Genomic DNA, 20,951 nt, shown 5'->3' on the forward strand with positions numbered 1-20,951 from the left:
TCAGTTTGCAGACAAAGAAACTTGATATCAGTTTTAGTGAATCCTAGTTTTCAGGTGTCAGTATCAGAACTAGAATGCCCATGTCTTCAATCCCTAGTCGTAAACCACTCTATCCTGGAAATTTGACCTTTTACTTTTTCACTATACTCATTGTCTTGAACAAAAGGTGAACAAACCAATTCACGGGCAGTTGAAGGTGATTTTATGTAAATCAAACCCACACTGTTCTGATGTGGGAAATGAGGACTCAGATGACAGATGCATTTATTAAATGTATTTAGCATAAGATCATCCCATACTCTGGACTCAGCCTTGATAAGACTCTCTGAACTCTGTAATCTAATGTTTGGGGTTAGAGACACAGCATGTGCACATCAGTAGAGAAAAACAACATAATATGTGTTCATCAGTAAGCCCACTGCACCAAAGTGGAGGAAAGACAGACTCAAATGTACACTATGCTAAATTTGAATGTCCCAGACCTAGCTTTATGAGCAATAGATGACTTAATTTTTTTAAAAATATATCTTTATTGATTTCAGAGAGAAAGGGAGAGGGAAAGAGAGATAGAAACATCAATGATGAGAGAGAATCTTTGATTGGCTGCCTCCTGCATGTCCCCTAATGGGGATCAAGCCCGCAACTCAGGTACATGCCCCTGACCGGAATTGAACCTGGGACCCTTCAGTCCGCAGGCTGACGCTCTCTATCCACTGGGCCAAACCAGCTAGGGCTAGATGACTTAATTTAAAATAATCGTCTTCCTCCATGAAAATTTGCTTAAAAGTTTTAACAATTTTTGAACAAGCTTTTCTCCCTTAAAAGAACTTACTCCTGACCACCATTACGTTTGGAGTCATTTTTAACTCTTACCCATCTAGAATCTAGATTCTGCATCCTGTCAATCCATAGTACTCACATCTATCTTTTTTTCTTCACTCCCACCACAATACCTGTTTTGTTTCCACTCACCTGGATAGTGACCTCATCACTCATTCAGTTGTTGCCATTCTCTTGTCCCTATACTGCTTGATTATGTTGCTCCTCACTGCTGTGGAACTGGCTTCAAGCTCCTAAGCAGGGATTCAATGCTAACTTAAATCTGTCTAACACATGTTAGCCCTAATTATACAATTATTCATAAGCCTCAGCTAAATCAGCTATGAATGCTCATCTATCAACTGTTATTATTTGCTATTAATCCGTTGTCCTGCTTGTTTCTATTCACCATGTGTTTACTTGACCTCCTTTCATGCATGAAATTTTCACTAATTCTATTCCCTCCCTACAATACATTGATGACACTCTCCCTCATTATCCCCAGGGTTTTTGGCAAAACTTGAAGGACTGTCCACACCTTTCTATGTATTGCTATCATATTGGTACATGTCTTAACTTTCTTTCCAAAAGTTGAACTCCTTGAGAGTAAAAAAGTCTTCTTTATTGTACTTCTACCTTGCACCTTGTACATAAATGTTTATTTGCATTGAATTTGGGACTAAGTCAATGATGATGGAATGAACTCACCATCATCTTTTATCTAACCCAAGTTGAATGTTTAAAAAAGGCAGAATTTTACTGAAATGAGGAAAAAAACCCTCCATTAATCCATGTGGGCGAATATGAGCCTGGCTAACACCACTTACAATTAAATGATAAGGGCGTATTTTCTTTTCTTGGATATAACCAGTGCCAAAATGTAAAAGAGAAACAAAGAATTTGGACTTTCACAGCATCTTCCTCAGAGAGGCAAAGTTTTTCCTACAATGAATGGGCACAGGTATGTTGATAAGGTATGTTGGCTAGTCTAGAGGAAGAGAGTTAGTCTTACTTGCCCATCCAGGCTATGTGGGGGCAGTTGGTGGCTGGCACGGGTGTTCCTTGCCATGCCATCCTAAATCAGTTCCAATCTGCAGCCACCAGTCACTTGTTCCAGTGGTGCAACAGGCTCAATGTAGACTTCCTAACCAGTTGGTTCAGATGAGACTTAACCAACCAGTCTGGCAATGAGGTAGAGAGGTGACAGCTTCCAAGGAATGCCAAATGCTATAGGACAGTCTGGGCCATGCCCAACCCATTGCAATCTGGTTTCAACAAGAAATGCTCCAACCTTTCTTGGCCTCCCAGTACCACTCATAAAGTCAAGTTGCCCACTGCTGAACAGAAGCTAGCACCTCAGTCCCTGTTATCACCACCACTACCTACAGGTTGAGAACCGCTAGCAGGGTCGCCTAAGACCATCGGAGAACACAGATATTTACATAACGATTCATAACAGTAGCAAAATTACAGTTATGAAGTAACAACGAAAATAATTTTATGGTTGGGGGTCACCACAACATGAGGAACTGTATTAAAGGGTCGCGGCATTAGAAAGGTTGAGAACCACTGAAGGCTGTTGCTCTACATAAATTGTTTCCAGTGTTCTGTGCACACCAAGCCTAAAGTTTGTGGGCAGGGGCAGGAGTCCCCAGTAGCCTCCAAGGTGGGCTTCACTGTCCATCCTGCTCATTGTTCGCCATAGGAGCAGAAGATGCTAGAAGAATGTTACAGAATGCTACTATAGATTGTCATTTGTAAATTCTACAACATGATGTCTCAGAAATTGCTCTGCTTCAAGGTTTATGAAGCTGCAGTATTACTATATTCTGCTTTTGCATTTGTTTGACATTATTATTCTTTAGATTTGACATGAAAATTGTATAATATTTCAACAGTTTATGTATCTGAAAAACAAATGTACCAAAAACGAGATGATGGTTTCTATTTTAAACAGGGAAGTGATAGAATTGAAGGCCAAGGAAGTGGCTCGCGTACAACTTTGGAGAACCAGAGCAGTGGGCGCGGTGACACTCCGAAAGTCTCTCCAGGAAATTGGGGCACGCCCAGGCACGGCATTGCCTTCCGCACACACCGCCTGGGTTTCTGTGGGGCCTGAGTGAGGAGTCAGCCACGCACCCAGCGTGGCTCCGCCCGAGTCGCCCAGCTCGCCGGGCTCGGAACTACGGTTCCCAGAAGGCCGTGCGAGTCGAGGAGGGAAGGGCCGAGGCGGCCGGAAGAGCACAAAAGGCGACGGTGCTGGGTGTGTTCCCTCGGTGGTCTGTCCGGCTACTCCCGCGGTCCGGACGGAGAACGCGGCCCCGAGCAGTCCTCTCAGTCCTGGGCGCTGGCCGGGGCAAGCCGGCGCCTCCGCCCGCAGGACGGGTCCGGGCGGGATGTAGGGCGCCGGGCACGGAGGCCGCCCGAGCGGCTGGAGGAGCGCGGAGGGCGCCCTGAGGATGGAGAGAGCGATGGAGCAACTCAACCGCCTGACTCGCTCGCTCCGCCGCGCTCGCACCGTGGAGCTGCCAGACGGTGAGCGGGGCCGCGCGGCTGGGAGCTGGGAGCTGGGGGCGGCCGGGGCGGGGGCGGAGCGCGGGCCCTGGAGAGGTCGGTGGGAAACTCACCGAAAGCTGACCAAATGCCCACGTTTACTTTCCTGAGCTGGGAGGGGCCGGACTGGGACCCCCGAGCATCCGGCGCCCGCCGCGCCTGCCCGGGCAGGTGGGCTTTGCGGGAAGTGCTGGGCTGTGCGGGTCCTACGGATGGAAGAAGCAGAAGAAACAGGAGTCTCTCCAGGCGGATGGCGGGGACCCAGGTTCCAGAAACATTACAGTTGTGGGTCATCTTACTGTCGCTGCTTGCCGGGGAGGGAGAGATGCTCCCCAGATAGTATTGTTTACTTTAGGCTGCTGAGGGCGGTTCAGCAGTCTTTACTTTTTGAAAGCGTAGAGCACTATTGTATTTTGACAATAGGTAAATAAGGTGGCACATGTCAAACTTGTACTCTTAAAATACTCTATGTATTAGTAGACATATTTACACTTTTCTTTAATATGCCTTTCCGTTTTCATTCTTTATTCATCACACATAGGTGGGGGCTGGGAGCTTCTACAAAGAAATAAGGCGTGATCCCTGCAGTTGAGGAATTTTAGAGAGAGTGGGAGGGAGAGGGAGAGAGAGAGAGAGAAACATGGATGTGAGAGAGACACATCGATTGGTTGCCTCCCGCGTGCGGCCCAACCGGGGCCAGGGATCTAGCCTGTAAACCAGGTACGTGCCCTTGACCAGAATCGAACCCTGGATCCTTCGTTCTGTGGACTGACGCTCTGAGCAAAACTGGCTAGGATGGTCTTAACGTCTTAAGGGCTAAATGGGAGTTGTCGGAGTTACTTCTTTGTAAATAACTGGCTGAAACTTACATAAGTATAATATGGCATTTATGTTTTCTTTTGGATCATGTTTGTGTGAATTTATTTCTATAGAAGATATAAATGAAGATGTGAATAATTAAAAGTAATAAGTAAAAGTAAGATTTTAATAGTTTCATAAAAGCTTCTAAATATTTCCTTTTGTTATAATATTGGCAAGAAGCAAGCATGTATGTTTAATGTTTTTAAAATTATTTAGCATATATAGCTTTAATATCCGTATATACTTACTAGAGGCCCGGTGCACGAAAATTCGTGCACGGGAGTAGAGGGGCTGGTGGGGGGGGCTCATCCCTGCCTGCGCCCTCTCACAGTCTGGGATCCCTCGGGGGATGTCTGCCTGATTAGGCCCATTCCTGGGGCCTAAGCCAGCAGTTAGACATCCCTCTTGCAGTCCAGGAGCCCTCGCTCCTTACTCCAGGCTCGCTGCTCCTTAGCACTGCCTCAGAGGGTGGGAGAGGCTCCTGCCACTGCGCTATGCTCACCCTGCTTCTGGCTGAGCGGCGCTCCCCCTGTGGGAGCACACTGATCACCAGGGGACAGCTCTTGCGTTGAGCATCTGCCCCTGGTGGTCAGTGCGTGTCATAGTAACCGGTCATTCTGCCATCCGGTTGATTTGCATATTACTCTTTTATTATATAGGATAAGTTTCCCCAAAGTACATGTATGATAAAACATGAAGTCAATAAACACCTCTTGGGAACTAAAAGAAATTTTAGTTGTTAAAGCTACAGAAATTGTTAGGGCTCTAATTTTTCCCTCAGATCTAGAAGCTAAGCAGTTTTGTGGTGATGTAGAGGGAGTGAGCAAGTAGAGAGGATAAGAAGTTATGCATTGCAAATTTTGCAATACCTGTGGTATTCTGCACTATCCTTAACTTTTTACCTCTTCTCCTCACTTTTTATGTGGAGTTAAGAAAATTTTAAGGTAGTTTTAGGTATTACCCTTTGGAAAAGTCTGAGATAAATGAATTCTTTTCTGTTTTTACTCAGATAATGAAACTGCTGTTTATACATTAATGCCAATGGTTATGGCTGATCAACACAGGTGAGTTCCTATTTTACAAATTTATACTTTTTGAGAAGTATAAATTTATCTAAATGTGTATACACACATGCACACATGCACACACACAGACAGTTTGTTCATAGATGTTGTCCTGGGGCAAGTTATTTAACCTGTTATAATTTTCTGTCTTTGAATTAAGAAAAAAGATTTTCTGAGATCCTATGGTAAGAGATTTCTAAGTGAATAGTCAGATATTAAGTCAGGTATTTGGTTGGTCATATAAGATACAGTTATCTGACTGTGGGATGAGGTGTTTACACTTGCAGCAGACAGCTCTGCTGTGGTTAGCCATTGGGTGATTTGGTATAATGAGAAGAAAGTGAAGAGAAACTATATTTTGAAATAAGTTTTTTGCTTTAAACCTCCTATCTGATATAATTAAAATATTTTTTTTTGTCTTTGATTTTTCTTATTTGGACAAAATTAATATAGATGGGCTCAGGTTTCTGCAAGGGGAGCAGCAAGCCCTACTCTCTTTGTTTCTCATTATTCTAGGGGAGCCCGGCCGGTGTCACTCAGTGGTTCAGTGTTGACCTATGAACCAGGAGGTCACGGTTAGATTTGGTCATGCCCTGTCCAGATTGTGGATCCCATCCCCAGTAGGGGGCATGCAGGAGGCAGCTGTTAGATGATTCTCATCATTGATGTTTCTGTCTCTTTCTCCCTCTCCTTTCCTCTCTGAAATCAATAAAAACATATAGATATATATATATTTAAATGAAGTACTATTTCTTAAAAAAAAAAATTCTAAGAGGAGCGGAAGACTACTTGGATATCCTCAGAGCAGATTACACAGAGTGCAGACGAAGAAACATTCAGCAATAGTTTATATGTCAGAGCAGTTGGTTTTTGGATGATACTTTGCTAGATGCCATGCTATACTTAGAAAACAGTGTCCATTTTTTGGTTTATTTGGGATAGTATATTTTAAATATATTGATAAGAGTAACTAAAACTAAAGAGCTATTAACTCTAGATCTTTGTTTTTTAAAACTCTTTTAAAATGTATCAACTCTTTTAATATTCTTTTGTGTAGATCTGTTTCCGAACTACTGTCAAATTCGAAGTTTGATGTTAATTATGCATTTGGACGTGTGAAAAGAAGCTTGCTTCACATTGCAGCAAAGTAAGATTAAAGCTGTTTTGAATTAAACTCTGGTCTAGAGTAATGATCAGTAGTAGTAGGATTTGAATCAGTGTTGGGCCAGGGTAGTTATAGAGAAATGAGAACAAACATCTGAATGGTTCTTTATAGGTTAAGGGCTACGCTTACATTCTTTACCTAAATATATTGTTAACCTCGGGATTGGACTCAAGTCTCACATCTACTGTCTTAGCTTGTTCTAGATCAGAGCAGAGTATGTTAGGCACTGGGTTGTCTTTTTTAGAAATATTTAGACTCTCATTCATAGAAATTTTTCTTTTATCCAGCCAATATGAGATTTTATATGCTAACTACACATGGTCATTGGCCTTAATCAGGGGTGGGCAAAAATAGGTATTCAATTGTGAGTACATGAAACAGAGTTTATTCTTGTGTTATTATTTATTAGTTATAGTATTATTTTCCATAGCAACAACTGTAAACCTACTTTTGCCCCATCCTATATTTTAAAGTAGAGGTTATTTATTATTTCTGACAGAAGTAATCTTTTAGGTTAATATGGACCTCAAAAATAATGTGTTTAATAAATCTTTTTGTTCTTTAATTGCTATATCAACTTGGCTGTTGGTTGAATGTATCTGATCTATTTTTAATATTGTTTTAGTTGTGGATCTGTGGAATGCTTGGTTCTGCTGTTAAAGAAAGGAGCAAATCCTAACTATCAAGATATTTCAGGCTGTACACCCCTTCATTTGGCAGCTAGAAATGGGTAAATATTTCCTTTTCTTAAGTAGATTAAGTTGTGTTGTTATTATTCAAGGCTTTCTACATTGATTTGATTTTTCTCCCCTCCTAGTATTGGTCTTAGAACAGGGTCTTGGTTCATTATATTCAATTGTTAAATAATTATCATATTTAATACTTTAAGAAATTGTTTACTGACATTTTTCGTCTTGAAAATATATTTGTTGAAGTTAATTTTTACTTGATTTATAGTGACATTTTAATTTCTTAAAGGAAAAATTTTTGCCTTTTTTGTTTTGGTGTCCTTTTCCTGCTAATCTTTTGTCACAATTTATTCTATGGTGTATTTTCCAAATTGCTTATTTAGTTAATTTTATTTATGGAATTAAATACAGAGTAATTATTATTATTATTTTTATTCATTGACTTTAGAGCGAGTGAGGAAGGGAGCAAGAGACAGAGACAGAGAGAGAGAAACATCGATTTTTTGTTCCACTTATTTCTGCATCTATTGGTTGTTTCTTGTGTGTACTCTGCCTATAGATCGAACCTGCACCTTTGGCGTATCCAGTTGATGTTCTAACCAACTGAGCTACCTGGCCACGGCCAGAGTAAATTTTATTATGTCCAGTTTATTCATAGTAACTATTTGAGAGTGAGCTGTACTAGATAGAATAAGATTTCTTTCTTATTTTATTTTTAAGGATGAAAGTTTTTTTGTTTCTTCAAAAAATATTTATTGATTTTTAGAGAGAGAGGAAGGGAGAGGAAGAGAGAGAAAAACGTTGATGTGAGAGTTGCACATCGACCGTTGCCTCCTGCACGAGCCCAGTGCATGGGACCATGCCCAACCAACTGAGCACACTGGTCAGGGCATGGAGTAAGCTTTCCTGATTACTCCTTCTGTGCCAAAACTGCTCTTCATTTTAGTGACAACAAAATGCTTTCTCAATAAATAATGTGCTTGCTAGCCCTCTTTTAAAATTTTAATGAAATCAGCATTTTTCCATTATGAAAGCATTATTTCCCAAATATGAATATAATTTTTGCCTTTTCCTGTAACTCTGGTCATCATTATGAACATCATTATGTTATTCTGTACTGTTTTTAAATCCTACTATTCTTTTTATGGGTTTCTCTTTTCTGTAAAAAATTTTATATGTCACATCTCTGTCTGCATCTACCACTATTTTTTACTTCTTAAAATTCTGTTGGACTGAGAAACCAGACAAAAATGATTGGAATTATGTTCAAAATGAAAATAAGTAGTTTTTGATTGTGAGTTTGAGGACCTTATAAACATTTTTCTAATGCTATAAAACTTCTTTATGAAAGTATATTTCCATGTGTCTCTTCTTTTGATTACTCTTGAAAATATTTTTGTTTTCTGTTTTGAACTGGGATTCTAGGTAGGGGTATGGGGCTAAAATTGTCTACTGCATCAGTCTGAGATGAATTTTGCATACAAGGATTAAAGTGAAACCCAAAGAACAAGAACTTCAGTGATGTCTAGGTTGGACTGGAAAAGGCATATAGTCCTTTGACCCTATCTGGTCTTCCCCATTTCCTGATTTGGCATATGAACTAGTTTAGGTAACAGCTTATTGTTTTTGTAATACTTGGCCACATTAGGTATGTTGTAGGAGGTCACACCCAAAATCATAGAGTAAATTATTTATTTACCTGCTGAATTAATCTCAGGTTTAGATACCTTATCCCTAGTTCTGGTAGGATAATAACAAAGCTCTTTGAAAAAGTTACGTATAGAAAAATATCTCAGTACTCTGTCTCAACTACTGTAAATGAAAGGACAGATTGGTGCACAGCAGGGCCAAAATTATAGTAGGAAGACTTAGTCATTTAGGAGACTGTTATTTCCCCCACCTCATCTTTGTTGAAGTATAATTGACAAATACAATAATAAAATATTTAAAGTATACATTGTAATGATTTGATATATCTATACATTGTGAAAGGATTCCTCCCATCTAGTTAATTAATACATTCATTCACCATCATCTCACAACTCATATATTTATCTTTCTTTCTATTTTGCGGAGGGGTGAGAACATTTAAGTTGGAGACCATTACATTTTTTAAAAAAATATGTTTTTATTGATTTCAGAGAGGAAGGGAGATAGAGAGAGAGAAAAATATCTATGATGAGAGAGTCATTGATCGGCTGCCTCCTGCACGCCTCCCACTGGGGGTCAAGCCTGCAACCTGAGCATGTGTCCTTGACCAGAATTGAACCCTGGACCCTTCAATCTGCAGGCCGATGCTCTATCCACTGAGCCAAACCAGCTAGGGCGAGACCATTACATTTTAAAGATGAAGAAATATGAGAGATATTGCATTACTCACATGGCAGGTCAGTGAGGAGAAAAGGAATAAGAAGAGTTCATAACCCTGACATCAATCTGGATGCCTTTCATACTTTTAAAAAATTATTTATTAAAAATTCCCCTATGACCTATGCTTCAATCTATACAAATTTGAACTCATAAAGAAATTATAGTAAAAAACTATTTCTGAAAACATAAGAAGCTACAGGAATTAAGAAGTACTCAAGTTGCTTAGCAAACGTTCATTGAGCACCTCGTAAGTTATACAATCGAACTGTGACCTGGTTCATAGGTCAACACTAGGCCACTGAGTCAGGGCAGCTAGGTTGTTCTTTTCTTATAAAAGATTTGTTCAGCCAATAAAATTTGTAGCTGTTGACTTGTAAGATTAATAATAATCTATTAAGTTTATTGAGAATGCCTAGCTATGCTTAGTACTGAGTTGATTAAAGAAATATGGTATAATCCATGGCATGAAGAAATTTATGATCTAATTCAGTAGTGATATATATACACATGTATATTGTATATACTAAATACTCTGCCATATACTATATATGTGAAGACTGTACTCATATATTAATACTACCTATACCAGGTGTCCTCAAACTACGGCCCGTGGGCCACATGCGGCCCGCCGAGGACATTTATCCGGCCCGCTGGGTGCCGCTGCCTGTCCTGCTTAGCAGCCGACTCGTCCTGGGCTCGCAGTGCACATAGGAATTGGTTCATAGTTTTTTTTTAAACTATAGTCTGGCCCTCCTACGGTCTGAGGGACAGTGAACTGGCCCCCTGTTTAAAAAGTTTGAGGACCCCTGACCTATACTAATAAAAGGGTAATATGCTAATTAGACCGGACATCTTCCAGATGTCCTTTTGGACAAAGCCACGGTAGCGAGGGCCGAGGCAGAGGCGGTTAGGGGCGATCAGGCCGGCAGGGGAGGGCAGTTAGGGGGCGATCAGGCCGGCAGGCAGAGGTGGTTAGGGGTGATCAGGCAGGCAGACAGGTGAGCAGTTAGGAGCCAGTGGTCCCAGATTGTGAGAGGGATGTCTGACTGTCAGTTTGTTGGCAGTCGGACATCCCCCGAGGGGTCCCGGATTGGAGAGGGTTCAGGCTGGGCTGAGGGACACACCCACCCCCCCTCCCATGCACGAATTTTGTGCACCGGGCCTCTAGTATATACATAATATAGTACACATAATATAGTACACATAATATAATACACATACACTGTTATATATTTATATGCATATAATTATTTATTCAAGTAGATAATAAACTTTTATGCCTTGGACTATATCATATCTCCTTAATCAAAGCATATATACACTGAGTGGCCAGATTATTATGATCTCTGAATGCATAATAATCTGGCCACTCAGTTTATATCCTATATAATAAAAGGCTAATATGCATATTGTCCCCTTGACCAGGAGTTCAACCAGCAGGCAGGCCGGCCAACTGCCCATGTTCCCTCCCCCTGGCCAGGCTGGCCGGACCCCACCCATGCACGAATTCATGCACCGGGCCTCTAAAATATATCATAATGATAATAATGATCACAATAATCTGGCCACTCAGTGTATATTTAAAATGGATATTATATACACACATATGTGTGTATCACTTTATTTCCAAAGCATGAATTTTCATTTTATTATTTAATGAAAGGGACATTGAGATGAATACTGAATAGTGACTAGTAATGGATCAGTGTAAGATGAATCATTGTGAGCAAAATAAAATGGGTAGGCAGTTCAAAAGGGGCAAAGGATTTGAATAGGCATTTCTCCCAAGATACACAAATGGCCACTAAGCACATGAAAAGGTACTCACTGTGACTAATCATTAGGGAAATGCAAAACAAAACTATAATGAGTTATTGTCACACTCAGTATGACTATCAAAGAAAAACAAAACAAAACAGAAAGTAACAAGTCTTGATGAGGATGTGGAGAAATTGGAACTTTGTCCACTGTTTGTGGGAATGTAAAATGGTACAGGTGCTCTGAAAAATATTTTGGTGGTTCCTCAAAAAATTAAAAATAGAAATACCATATAATCCAACAATCCCACTTCTGGATATATACCCAATAACATTGAAAGCAGGGTCTTGAAGAAACATTTCTATACCCATGTTCATAGCCATTCATAATAGCTAAAATGAAAACAACCTAAATATGTATCCATTGACAGATGAACGGGTAAGCAAAATGTGGTATATGCATATTTTGAAATACTATTCAGTCTTAAAAAGAAAGGAAATTCTGATATATGCTAAAACGTGGATAAATGTTATGACACTATGCTAAGTGAAATTAGGCCAGTCACAAAAAAGACAACCAAATGATTCCACTTTTATGAGGTACTTAAATAAGCCCAAATTTTAGAGACAGAAAGTAGCATGGTGGTTGCGAGGGGCTAAGGGGATAGGAGATGGGGAGTTATTGTTTAATGGATTTCAGTTTTGCAAGATGAAAGAGTTCTCGAGATGGAGGATGGTTGCACAATATGAATGTGCAACCCCTAATACCACTGAACTGTATACTTAAAAATGGTTAATTTGCTATATTTTATGTGTATTTTACTACAGTAAAAATTAAAGAAAATGAAGTAAGCAGCGGGATGCATATACATGTATTTTATTAATTTTGTGCTTATGTTTTTATAATTCATCTTAGTATTAACTTTTAAATATTTTACAATCATGAATGTAGGATGCAACATTGAGACATGCTTTTGCTATATTCATTCCTCTTCCATTAGACTTATGTTACACTAGAGGTCCGGTGCATGAAATTTGTGCACTGGGGGGAGGTGTCTCTCAGCCCAGCCTGCACCCTCTCCAATCTGGGACCCCTCGGCAGTCGGACATCCCTTTCACAATCCGGGATTGCTGGCTCCCAACCACTCGCCTGCCTACCTGCCTGATTGCCCCTAACCGCTTCTGCCTGCTAGCCTGATCACCCCCTAACCACTCCCCTGCCAGCCTGATTGACGCCTAACTGCTTCCCTGCCAGCTGGTCTTCCCTAACTACCTTTCCCTGCAGGCCCAGTCCCCCCCAACTTCCCTCCCCTGCTGGCCTGATCTCCCACAACTGCCCTCCCCGGCCGGCCATCTTGTTGAGGGTGTGATGGTCAATTTGCATATTACCTCTTTATTATATAGGATTGCTAATGGAGATTACTATTTCAGACATTCATTCAACACTAGAAATTTCTCAGCATTTTGAATGAGTGTCCCAATGACATGAAAATCTTACTGTGCCTTTTCTTTATCCTGTTATCTTTGAGTCATAGAAACAATTTTGTATATTATTTCAAATGTTATAGTGTTTATTTAAATATTAAAGATATGGATTGATACTTAAATATTAACTACACTCAACTAATGTTGAGTGTAGTTAATATTTTAGCGTAGTTAATATTTTAGCATAATAGTTATTTGTTTGTGTTTCTAGTATCAGTTACTTGTGACTGTCTTTCTTTCTTTTTAGGCAGAAGAAATGCATGAGTAAATTATTAGAATACAGTGCTGATGTCAACATTTGTAATAATGAAGGCCTTACAGCAGTAAGTGCTAAGAATTTCATGAGATTTTTAAAATGCTTTTTAAAAAATAACATTGAAGGTGATAGTAATGCAAAGTGCAGTACAAGTAGTTACTTTTTAAAAAAATATATATTTTATTGATTTTTTACAGAGAGGAAAGGAGAGGGATAGAGAGTTAGAAACATCGATGAGAGAGAGAAACATCGATCAGCTGCCTCCTGCACACTCCCTACTGGGTATGTGCCTGCAACCAAGGTACATGCCCTTGACTGGAATCGAACCTGGGACCCTTGAGTCTGCAGGCCAACGCTCTATCCACTGCGCCAAACCAGTCAGGGCTTTGCAAGGTACTTCTTTGTGATAATTAAGAAGATGCAGAATGATTTGAGATATAGTTCTCAGCTATATTTATTAAGAGAAGATATGGCCCACCATATTTCTCCTTTTTTCTCCTGTTTGAATTTATGCCTTTTCATTTGTTTTGAAGTCTTATTCCCCTAGCTTTTGTCATTGACTTTCAATGGACTTTCAGTGGCTGCCTACTGGGGATTGAGCCTGAAACTTGGGCATGTGCTCTGACTAGGAATTGAACTGTGACCTCCTGGTTCATAGGTTGATGCTCAATCATTGAGCCACACAGGCCAAGCGGTTGTTATACTTTGATCTACATAGATATTATAGAGAGATGGTATAGGATATTTGAAGAGATTATTGAAATAAAAAATTTTAATCAAATTGTTATTTAATGAAACATTCATTTTATAAGTAGAAATAAAATAGAATTTTATGATTATTGAGAAATTGTTTTGAAGTCATGACAGTAGATGTTAAGTTTTACTTATTAAATTTTACCTCCCTATTTGTGAGGTGATAGAGATATTAATTAACTGGAAGGTGGGAATCCTTTTACAATGTATATGAAATCATCACACTGTATACTGTAAATTGTATATAATAAAAGGCTAATATGCAAATTGACCAAATGGCGGAACGACTGGTTGCTATGATATGTACGCACTGATCACCAGGGGGCAGACACTCAATGCAGGAGCTGCACCCTGGTGGTCAGAGCAGTCCTAAAGCCAACCTCCCATGATTAGGCAACCTCCCTCAGTTCCTTCCCCCATCCCTCTGGCCCTGTCCGGCAGCCGGAAGCCCCGGCAGGCAGCCAGCAGCCGGCTGCCGATTGGGCCTGGGTGAGACAGCCCCGATAGGCCCTGATCACCAGCCAGGCGTAGGGACCCCACCCATGCACAAATTTTGTGCACCAGGCCTCTAGTATTTTATAATTTTACTAGAGGCCTGGTGCACGAAATTCGTGCATGGGGGGTGTGTCCCTCAGCCCAGCCTGCACCCTCTCCAATCTGGGATCCCTCTCACAATCTAGGACTGCTGGCTCCCCACTGCTTACCTGCCTGCCTTCCTGATTGCTACTAACCACTTCTGCCTGTCAGCCTGATCACCCCCTAACCACTCCCTGTCAGTCTGATTGATGCCTAACTGCTCCCCTGCCAGCCTGATTGCCCCTAACTGCTCTCCCCTGCAGTCCTGGTCACCCCTAACTGCCCTACCCTGCAGGCCTGGTCACCCCTAACTGCCCTCCCCTGCAGGCCTGGTTCCCCCCAACTGCTCTCCCCTGCAGGCATGGATTCCCCCCAACTGCCCTTCCCTGCAGGCCTGGTCGCCCCCAACTTCCCTCCTCTGCCGGCCTGGTCACCCCTAACTGCCCTCCTCTGCAGGCTTGATCGCCTCCAACTGCCCTCCCTTGCAGGCCTGGTCCCTCCCAACTGCCCTCCCCTGCTGGCCTGATCGCCCACAACTGCCCTTCCTTGCAGTCCTGATCCCTCCCAACTGCCCTCCCCTGCTGGCCATCTTGTGGCGGCCATATTGTGTCCACATGGGGGCATGATCTTTGACCACATGGGGGCAGCCATCTTGTGTGGTGGTCAGTCTGCCTATTACTCTTTTATTAGAGGCCTGGTGCATGGCTGGGGGCCGGCTGGTTTGCCCTGAAGGATGTCCCGGATCAGGGTGAGGGTACCCTTGGCGTGTGGGGTGGCCTGGGCCAGGGGCCTGTGGTGGTTTGCAGGCTGGCCACACCCCCCGGCGACCCAAGTGGAGGCCCTGGTATCTGGGATTTATTTATCTTCTATAATTGAAACTTTGTAGCCTGGAGGGGAGGCTAGGGCAGGCCAGGGTGGGCGGAAAGCTTGGCTTCCTCCATCGCCAGGGGCAACCCAAGCCTCCTGCTCGCTCCGTGGCTGCAGCCATCTTGGTTGGGTTAATTTGCATACTCCTGATTGGCTGGTGGGCGTGGCTTGGCATAGCGGAGTGATGGTTAATTTGCATGTTTCTCTTTTATTAGTGTAGATTTGTTAATTATATGTCAATAAGGCTGAAAAGAATTTTACCTTTCTTGCAAGTATTTGTAGATTTTGAATCTTTTAATTTGTGAATGAAGAAGAATTTTAAGCATTTACTGATCATGCCAGTTTTCAAGACCTATCTGATTAAATTTTTTTGGCAGGAGTGGGGATTTGGATGGTAGGGCATACGAAAACAGCTTCCCTAAGATTTGACTTATTCTCTGAGTGTGTTATTAAAGAATAAGCTCCATCATGATTATATGGAATCCACAATTCCTGTGATAATCCAGATATTGTTATATATTAACAATATAACACCATTTACTCTGTAAAGAAAAACTATTTTGAATATCTATAGGTTGCTTAATGATGTGCTAGATATCACAGAGGTTATAAAATTATGGAACTGTCAGCAATCTATCCTTAGAGCACTGTCTAGTATACTAGTAAGGCGAGATAAGGTGTCCAATATTCGCATAATGTTTATCACATTAGTTTTTATCTGCTAATTTCTTCCACTCCTAAACTTTAAAGGAAGTAGAGTAGGAAATTTTTAAACATCATATTTTAATCTAAAAACTATTCATGTGCATATTTAAAGGATCATTTGATTATACAAAACTGTTATAGAAAAAGTCTCTACTCTTTTTCTGCCTGGGATAAACCTCGGTGTTCTCTCCTTTGGGCCTGATTGGTGTGGTGTGCCTCGTTTTCTTGGATATTATTCTGGCTGCCAAGCATGTTCCTGCCTTGTCCCAGACCACCATGATGGGATTAGTTGGGTTCATTTATCTCATTGATTGAAGGAAGCTGGGATGGTGGAAATGTGCTGCTACAGAATTGAATAGTTGTTACCAAACATGCAGGGGAGTAAAGCCAAGCACTGCTGAGATGAAGTAACCTTCAGTAGGGAGCCAAGAGCCCCAGGATTGTTTTTACAAAAGGAGAGAATCGTTGACTGCATGCTTTCTAGGTTGGTCAACCTCACAAAAGACTCATGTTTCTTCATTTGTTCTTTCAACAGGAATTTTTTGAATACTTATTATATGCTAGGTAGGCACTTTGCTGGTGTGGGGATAGAATAGTGAATATCTCTGACCCTGGACCTTGTCATCTCCAAACACGAAAGTCAGCAGGTATTGGTGACACATTGTAATGTCAACATAGGAGAAAGAGAGCTATGGAAGGAATGGAGGGGGATCCATCCTTGCCTAGGAGCATGTGAGCTGAAGCCAAAGGGCCAATTAGACATTGGAGTGTTAAAAGTGGTGGCTGTGGGGGTGGGAGTGGGAGTGGGAGTCGGGGAGAGAGTTCTAGCTTTGTGGAATAGATTGGTGAAGGCTTGGAAATGAAAGAGAGCATGCTACATTAGAGCAGTGAGCTTAACATGGTATTCAGATATCCCTGGGGTTTCATGAATACTTCCAAAGGCTTGTGGCATGTATGTTTAAGAATATCACTTTACAGATCTTCAGTTTCTATGTGCTCTTTCTTTTCTTTTCTTTTTTTTTTTAAAATATATTTCTATATATATTTCAGAGAGGAAGGGAGAAGGAGAGAGAGAATGATGAGAGAGAATCATTGATTGGCTGCCTCCTGTATGCCTCCCACTGGGGATCGATCCCGCAACCCAGGCATGTGCCCTTGGCCGGAATCGAACCTGGGACCCTTCAGTTCACAGGCTGACACTCTATCTGTTACAGAAGACCAGAAAAAAAACAAGCCATACTTAGAGAAAGGGAGTTACATTTTATTAAGGGCAGGGCCAGAGAAAAATGTGCCTTTCAAATTCTGGCTCCCCCCCCCCGCCCCCCCCCCCACACACATGGAGGAAACCTTTTCTATTTATAATTTTCCTAGCTCTTTTGTCTCCCAAATTTGGAATGAGATTTCCGAGCCTTCTGGGAAAGAAGGCCCGCGTGCCGGGAAGGGGCCATGAGACCATATCTCAAGGCCTGGCCTGGTGTCAGCACTGACAACTGTCTGGGGCATAGTCCACGGCCTCTCTGGAATGGGAGTAGTCTTATTTTCCTTATTATTTAAGCAAGCAAGCGTTTACAGAAGCCAAAATAGCAGGGTTAAAATTTCAAACAGCAGTTTTTATATAAGATGGATGCTTCATTCCCCACTGATTTTATGTACATGAGTCAAATCATTGACTCTTTTGGGTCATTGTTGGCGAGGGAGTTATATTGACCCATGAGGACTATAAGCTTGATAGAATTAATTCTCTGCTGAATAAAGTCACTGGGCCTATTTATAAGATAAGGGCCCGGAATGAGGGCCAGGACTAATCTTTAGAGGGTCCGAAGAGTCCTGGACTCTCTATTTTGCCTGGGCTGTTTTAAGCCAGGTGTGATGAAGCCACGTTGGGATCCTGTCGACCTTGTCTGCTGTGGGGGTGGTCCTTTCCAGATAGGAGTCATTTCTTGTGTGCCAAATTTCTTTACCCAAACAGAATCACCAGGGTGGAAGGATGGACTGGATCAGAAGTTGGTATAGGCCGAGTACCTTGGACATGCTTCTGGACTGCTTTCTGAGTGGACTGTAAAGCCTGTAAGAACTTGAGTAAAGATTGGTTATGGATTTCAATTTTTCTAGATTGGGTTTCCATGTAAGCTGGTGAGGTGGGTAGGTCAGGGTTTGGAAGAGTCACTAGAATCCGTAGAGGCCCCACTGGTTGTAGGGCAGCCTCCGGGCTCCTTCTGCAGCCTCGTTCCCTCTTGCTTCTGGGGAGTCCCCTTGTCTTACATAGGTAGAGATGAAAAGATTTAATTACATCTGGTAGTGCTAGTTGGCCCATCATCCTTGCTCTGCTCATATCTGTCTAACTGCCTAATATATTACCTCAAGGATCCTGGCTCTGAATTCTTTTAGGGAAAATGGATGTCGGTGGGCTCTTCTAGCTACTTCCTGCTGAGGCGGGTCAGAGGTTTCTCTCAGAGCCAAGAGATCCTTGCTGTCTGTCAGAGGGACAATGAGGTCTGGGCACAGAAGGAGGTGGGCTTGTGACCTGGAGGAGACAAACTGTAACAAATGGTCTGGTGGAAGGGAAAGAAAACCTTTCAGTTTTAATAACTTCTATTGAAATAGAATTTTTCTCCTCAAAATAACCCTCATGTTTATCAAAAGAGCCAAATCAAGACTAATTTATCTATAGTATTTAATTTGGCCTGATTGTTTGCATAAACATAACAAGAATGGTAACTGACTACCTTTGCCGGAATTTCATGATTGAATCTTAATGTGCCCCGTAGTGCCAGGAAGCCAAGCTATCCAGCTGCCGTCAGGCCTGCCTGTAGTATCTGCTGAGTTAGGTGAAGTCCTCACCTGTAGTGGCTCTACCTGGGCTCATGCCCTAGGCTTCAAGGCCCATCTCAGCCCTCCTACTCGTCGTGGCTCAGAGTGCATGGGGGTACCGCAGGGACACAGAGGCGCCCTTATTTCTCCCCTTGTACTCTGACCAACCACCAGTGATGGTAGGATATGGGCCAAGCAGGATACCAGACTTTCTCCATGGCACTCTTATTGGCTTCAGGTCTTCAGAGTTCAGGCAGGGCTCTTTAAAACATGATACTCCAAAGTTTCTGGTTAATAAAACCACTATTGGAAACCAGTCTTATTGAATTTATGCAAAGAAATGTATTGCCATGATTTATTTATTTATTAAGTATTACCATATTTTGGAGGAATTGTATAAGGAGAAAAATATACTGCCCTGCTTTAAGATAGAATTTTCCTTGCCAGTCCTTTTTATGGACTTTCCAAAGTAATATTTTCTGAATGTATTATAACAAACAGTAACTGTTGGATTTCTTTTATCAGTCCCTTCCTAAGTACTTTGGCATAACTATTTACCCTCTGTTTAGGGAGGCAGAATGTAAATTATTTACTCTTCCTGGCTTACTGGCCTGTATTATTTGATTTCCTTTCAACATTTCTCTTCTCCTTCTTATTACATACACAACCTTTATAAATTTTACACTTCTAAATTAGCCTTCAAACCTTCTTTCTATGTCCTTTAAAAATGCATAACCATACCTCAGACCTACTCAGTATTCCTTATTCTTTGAAACCTCAATCCTTTAATGATTACTAAAAAGTAAACAGCCAGAATTTCTTAGATTAACATTTATGACTTAGACCTTCTGTGATAAAACTAAGAGTAGGTAAAAATATTTCTTTTTGAGAGACAGAGATTTTTAAAACTTAAACTAGTTGTAACATTAAAGATATCATATCTTAAAGTTCCTTTGCTGAATATTCCACCACCCCCCAAGAAGTACCCAGTAACCCCGCCCTGCCAGGCTTGGACAATGAGATTTTCTTTATGTGTATTGGAAGGGTTAAAAAGAAGAAAATGGGGCAGAGGAAGATCCACTGTGTTTTGCAGAAAGCCTTGAGTGTAGCATGGTTTAGATAAGTAAGAAACCAAGGACGCCAGCAGAGCGGGTTGTAGCCAGCAAAATCAACAAAAACCTTTATCTCCCTGTTCTCCCTGCCGACACCCGCCCCCCCTTTTCTGCATTAACTATTTACTCTGTCCTTAGCAAGGGAAATAAGGCAAGTGGTCTGAGATCCTGTATAACTAGGCTTTTTACACTAAAGGAACAGCTGCTCTCCCCTCCCAGATTTTACTTCTTTACTCCAAGTCCCCAGAAGATCTCAACCTTCACCACTTCTGATATCTCCAACCATCCCCTGTCCCCCAGCCTAGGGCTTCTCTATCTCAGCAGACTGAGAGTGAATTCCACCGCCTCTACCCTTTCTCACACCTGCTCCGGAGCAGTTTTCAGCTCTCTTTCTCCCCCAGAGACCCACTGTAAATCTATCAGGAAGGGCAGGCAGGTCGCAGTTCTCGGGACCACATGATTCTCTGTTTGCTAGCAAGGCTGAAAAAGGCAGCCTACAAAGCAGTTAATTATGACTAATCTTAACCTAACAAGCCTTTGTTTAAACTTCTCTGGTTTGGCAACCTTTGCGGGAACCCCTTTCACGTCCCACGTGGTTTGGGGTTCAGGTTCAGGGTTCTGGTTCTGGAGGAGGCCACACACAAATGAAAGAGATTAGAAAAGTATTAATTTGGCAATATTGGGGGCCAGGCAGGAGCCCACCTCTAGGGGGAGGACTACCTCTCGCTCTGGCCTTGCAATCCCTTTTATTAAGGTTTGGGATCCACCCATAGTCAGTAATAGCCAATCAGCAAGGATTTACATAAGATTGACAGGTGGAAGTTGCTTCAGCTACCAATGTCTCAATCAGAGGACAATGGGCGGCTTCCGACATCTCCCCCGTTTCTTTTCTTTAAAAAAATCTTGCATCTGCACACTAGAAATAAACATATAAGAACAAAAAATGAGACGAGCAATAATGGTTATGCTGAGAGGCAAAAGAATCAGTCTGTAGTAAGTTTCTTTCTGGGCCAACAGTTTTTTGAGTCCCAATTTCCATGTCCAACAGTTCTGGATAGTGGACAAATGGTGGCAATGCAGGTCCGACCCTCTCTGGTTTGGTCCTGGG

General features: G+C 41.8%; 1 protein-coding gene across 6 annotated transcripts in view; it reads left to right on the top strand.

Moving 5' to 3' along the window:
- The first annotated feature begins 3,030 nt into the window (after positions 1–3,030).
- Positions 3,031–20,951, top strand: part of HACE1 (HECT domain and ankyrin repeat containing E3 ubiquitin protein ligase 1) — a 109,513-nt gene continuing 91,592 nt past the window's right edge. For all 6 annotated transcript variants that reach the window (XM_080666313.1, XM_080666314.1, XM_080666315.1 and 3 more), the window contains exons 1-5: positions 3,031–3,354; positions 5,243–5,297; positions 6,355–6,444; positions 7,088–7,192; positions 13,011–13,086. In XM_080666313.1, coding sequence (XP_080522439.1) covers positions 3,279–3,354; positions 5,243–5,297; positions 6,355–6,444; positions 7,088–7,192; positions 13,011–13,086 — 402 coding nt within the window. In that variant the 5' untranslated portion in view covers positions 3,031–3,278. The remainder of the gene's footprint in view (positions 3,355–5,242; positions 5,298–6,354; positions 6,445–7,087; positions 7,193–13,010; positions 13,087–20,951) is intronic.

This window comes from Plecotus auritus (assembly GCF_963455305.1).
Source record: "Plecotus auritus genome assembly, chromosome: 4".
Taxonomy (NCBI): domain Eukaryota; kingdom Metazoa; phylum Chordata; class Mammalia; order Chiroptera; family Vespertilionidae; genus Plecotus; species Plecotus auritus.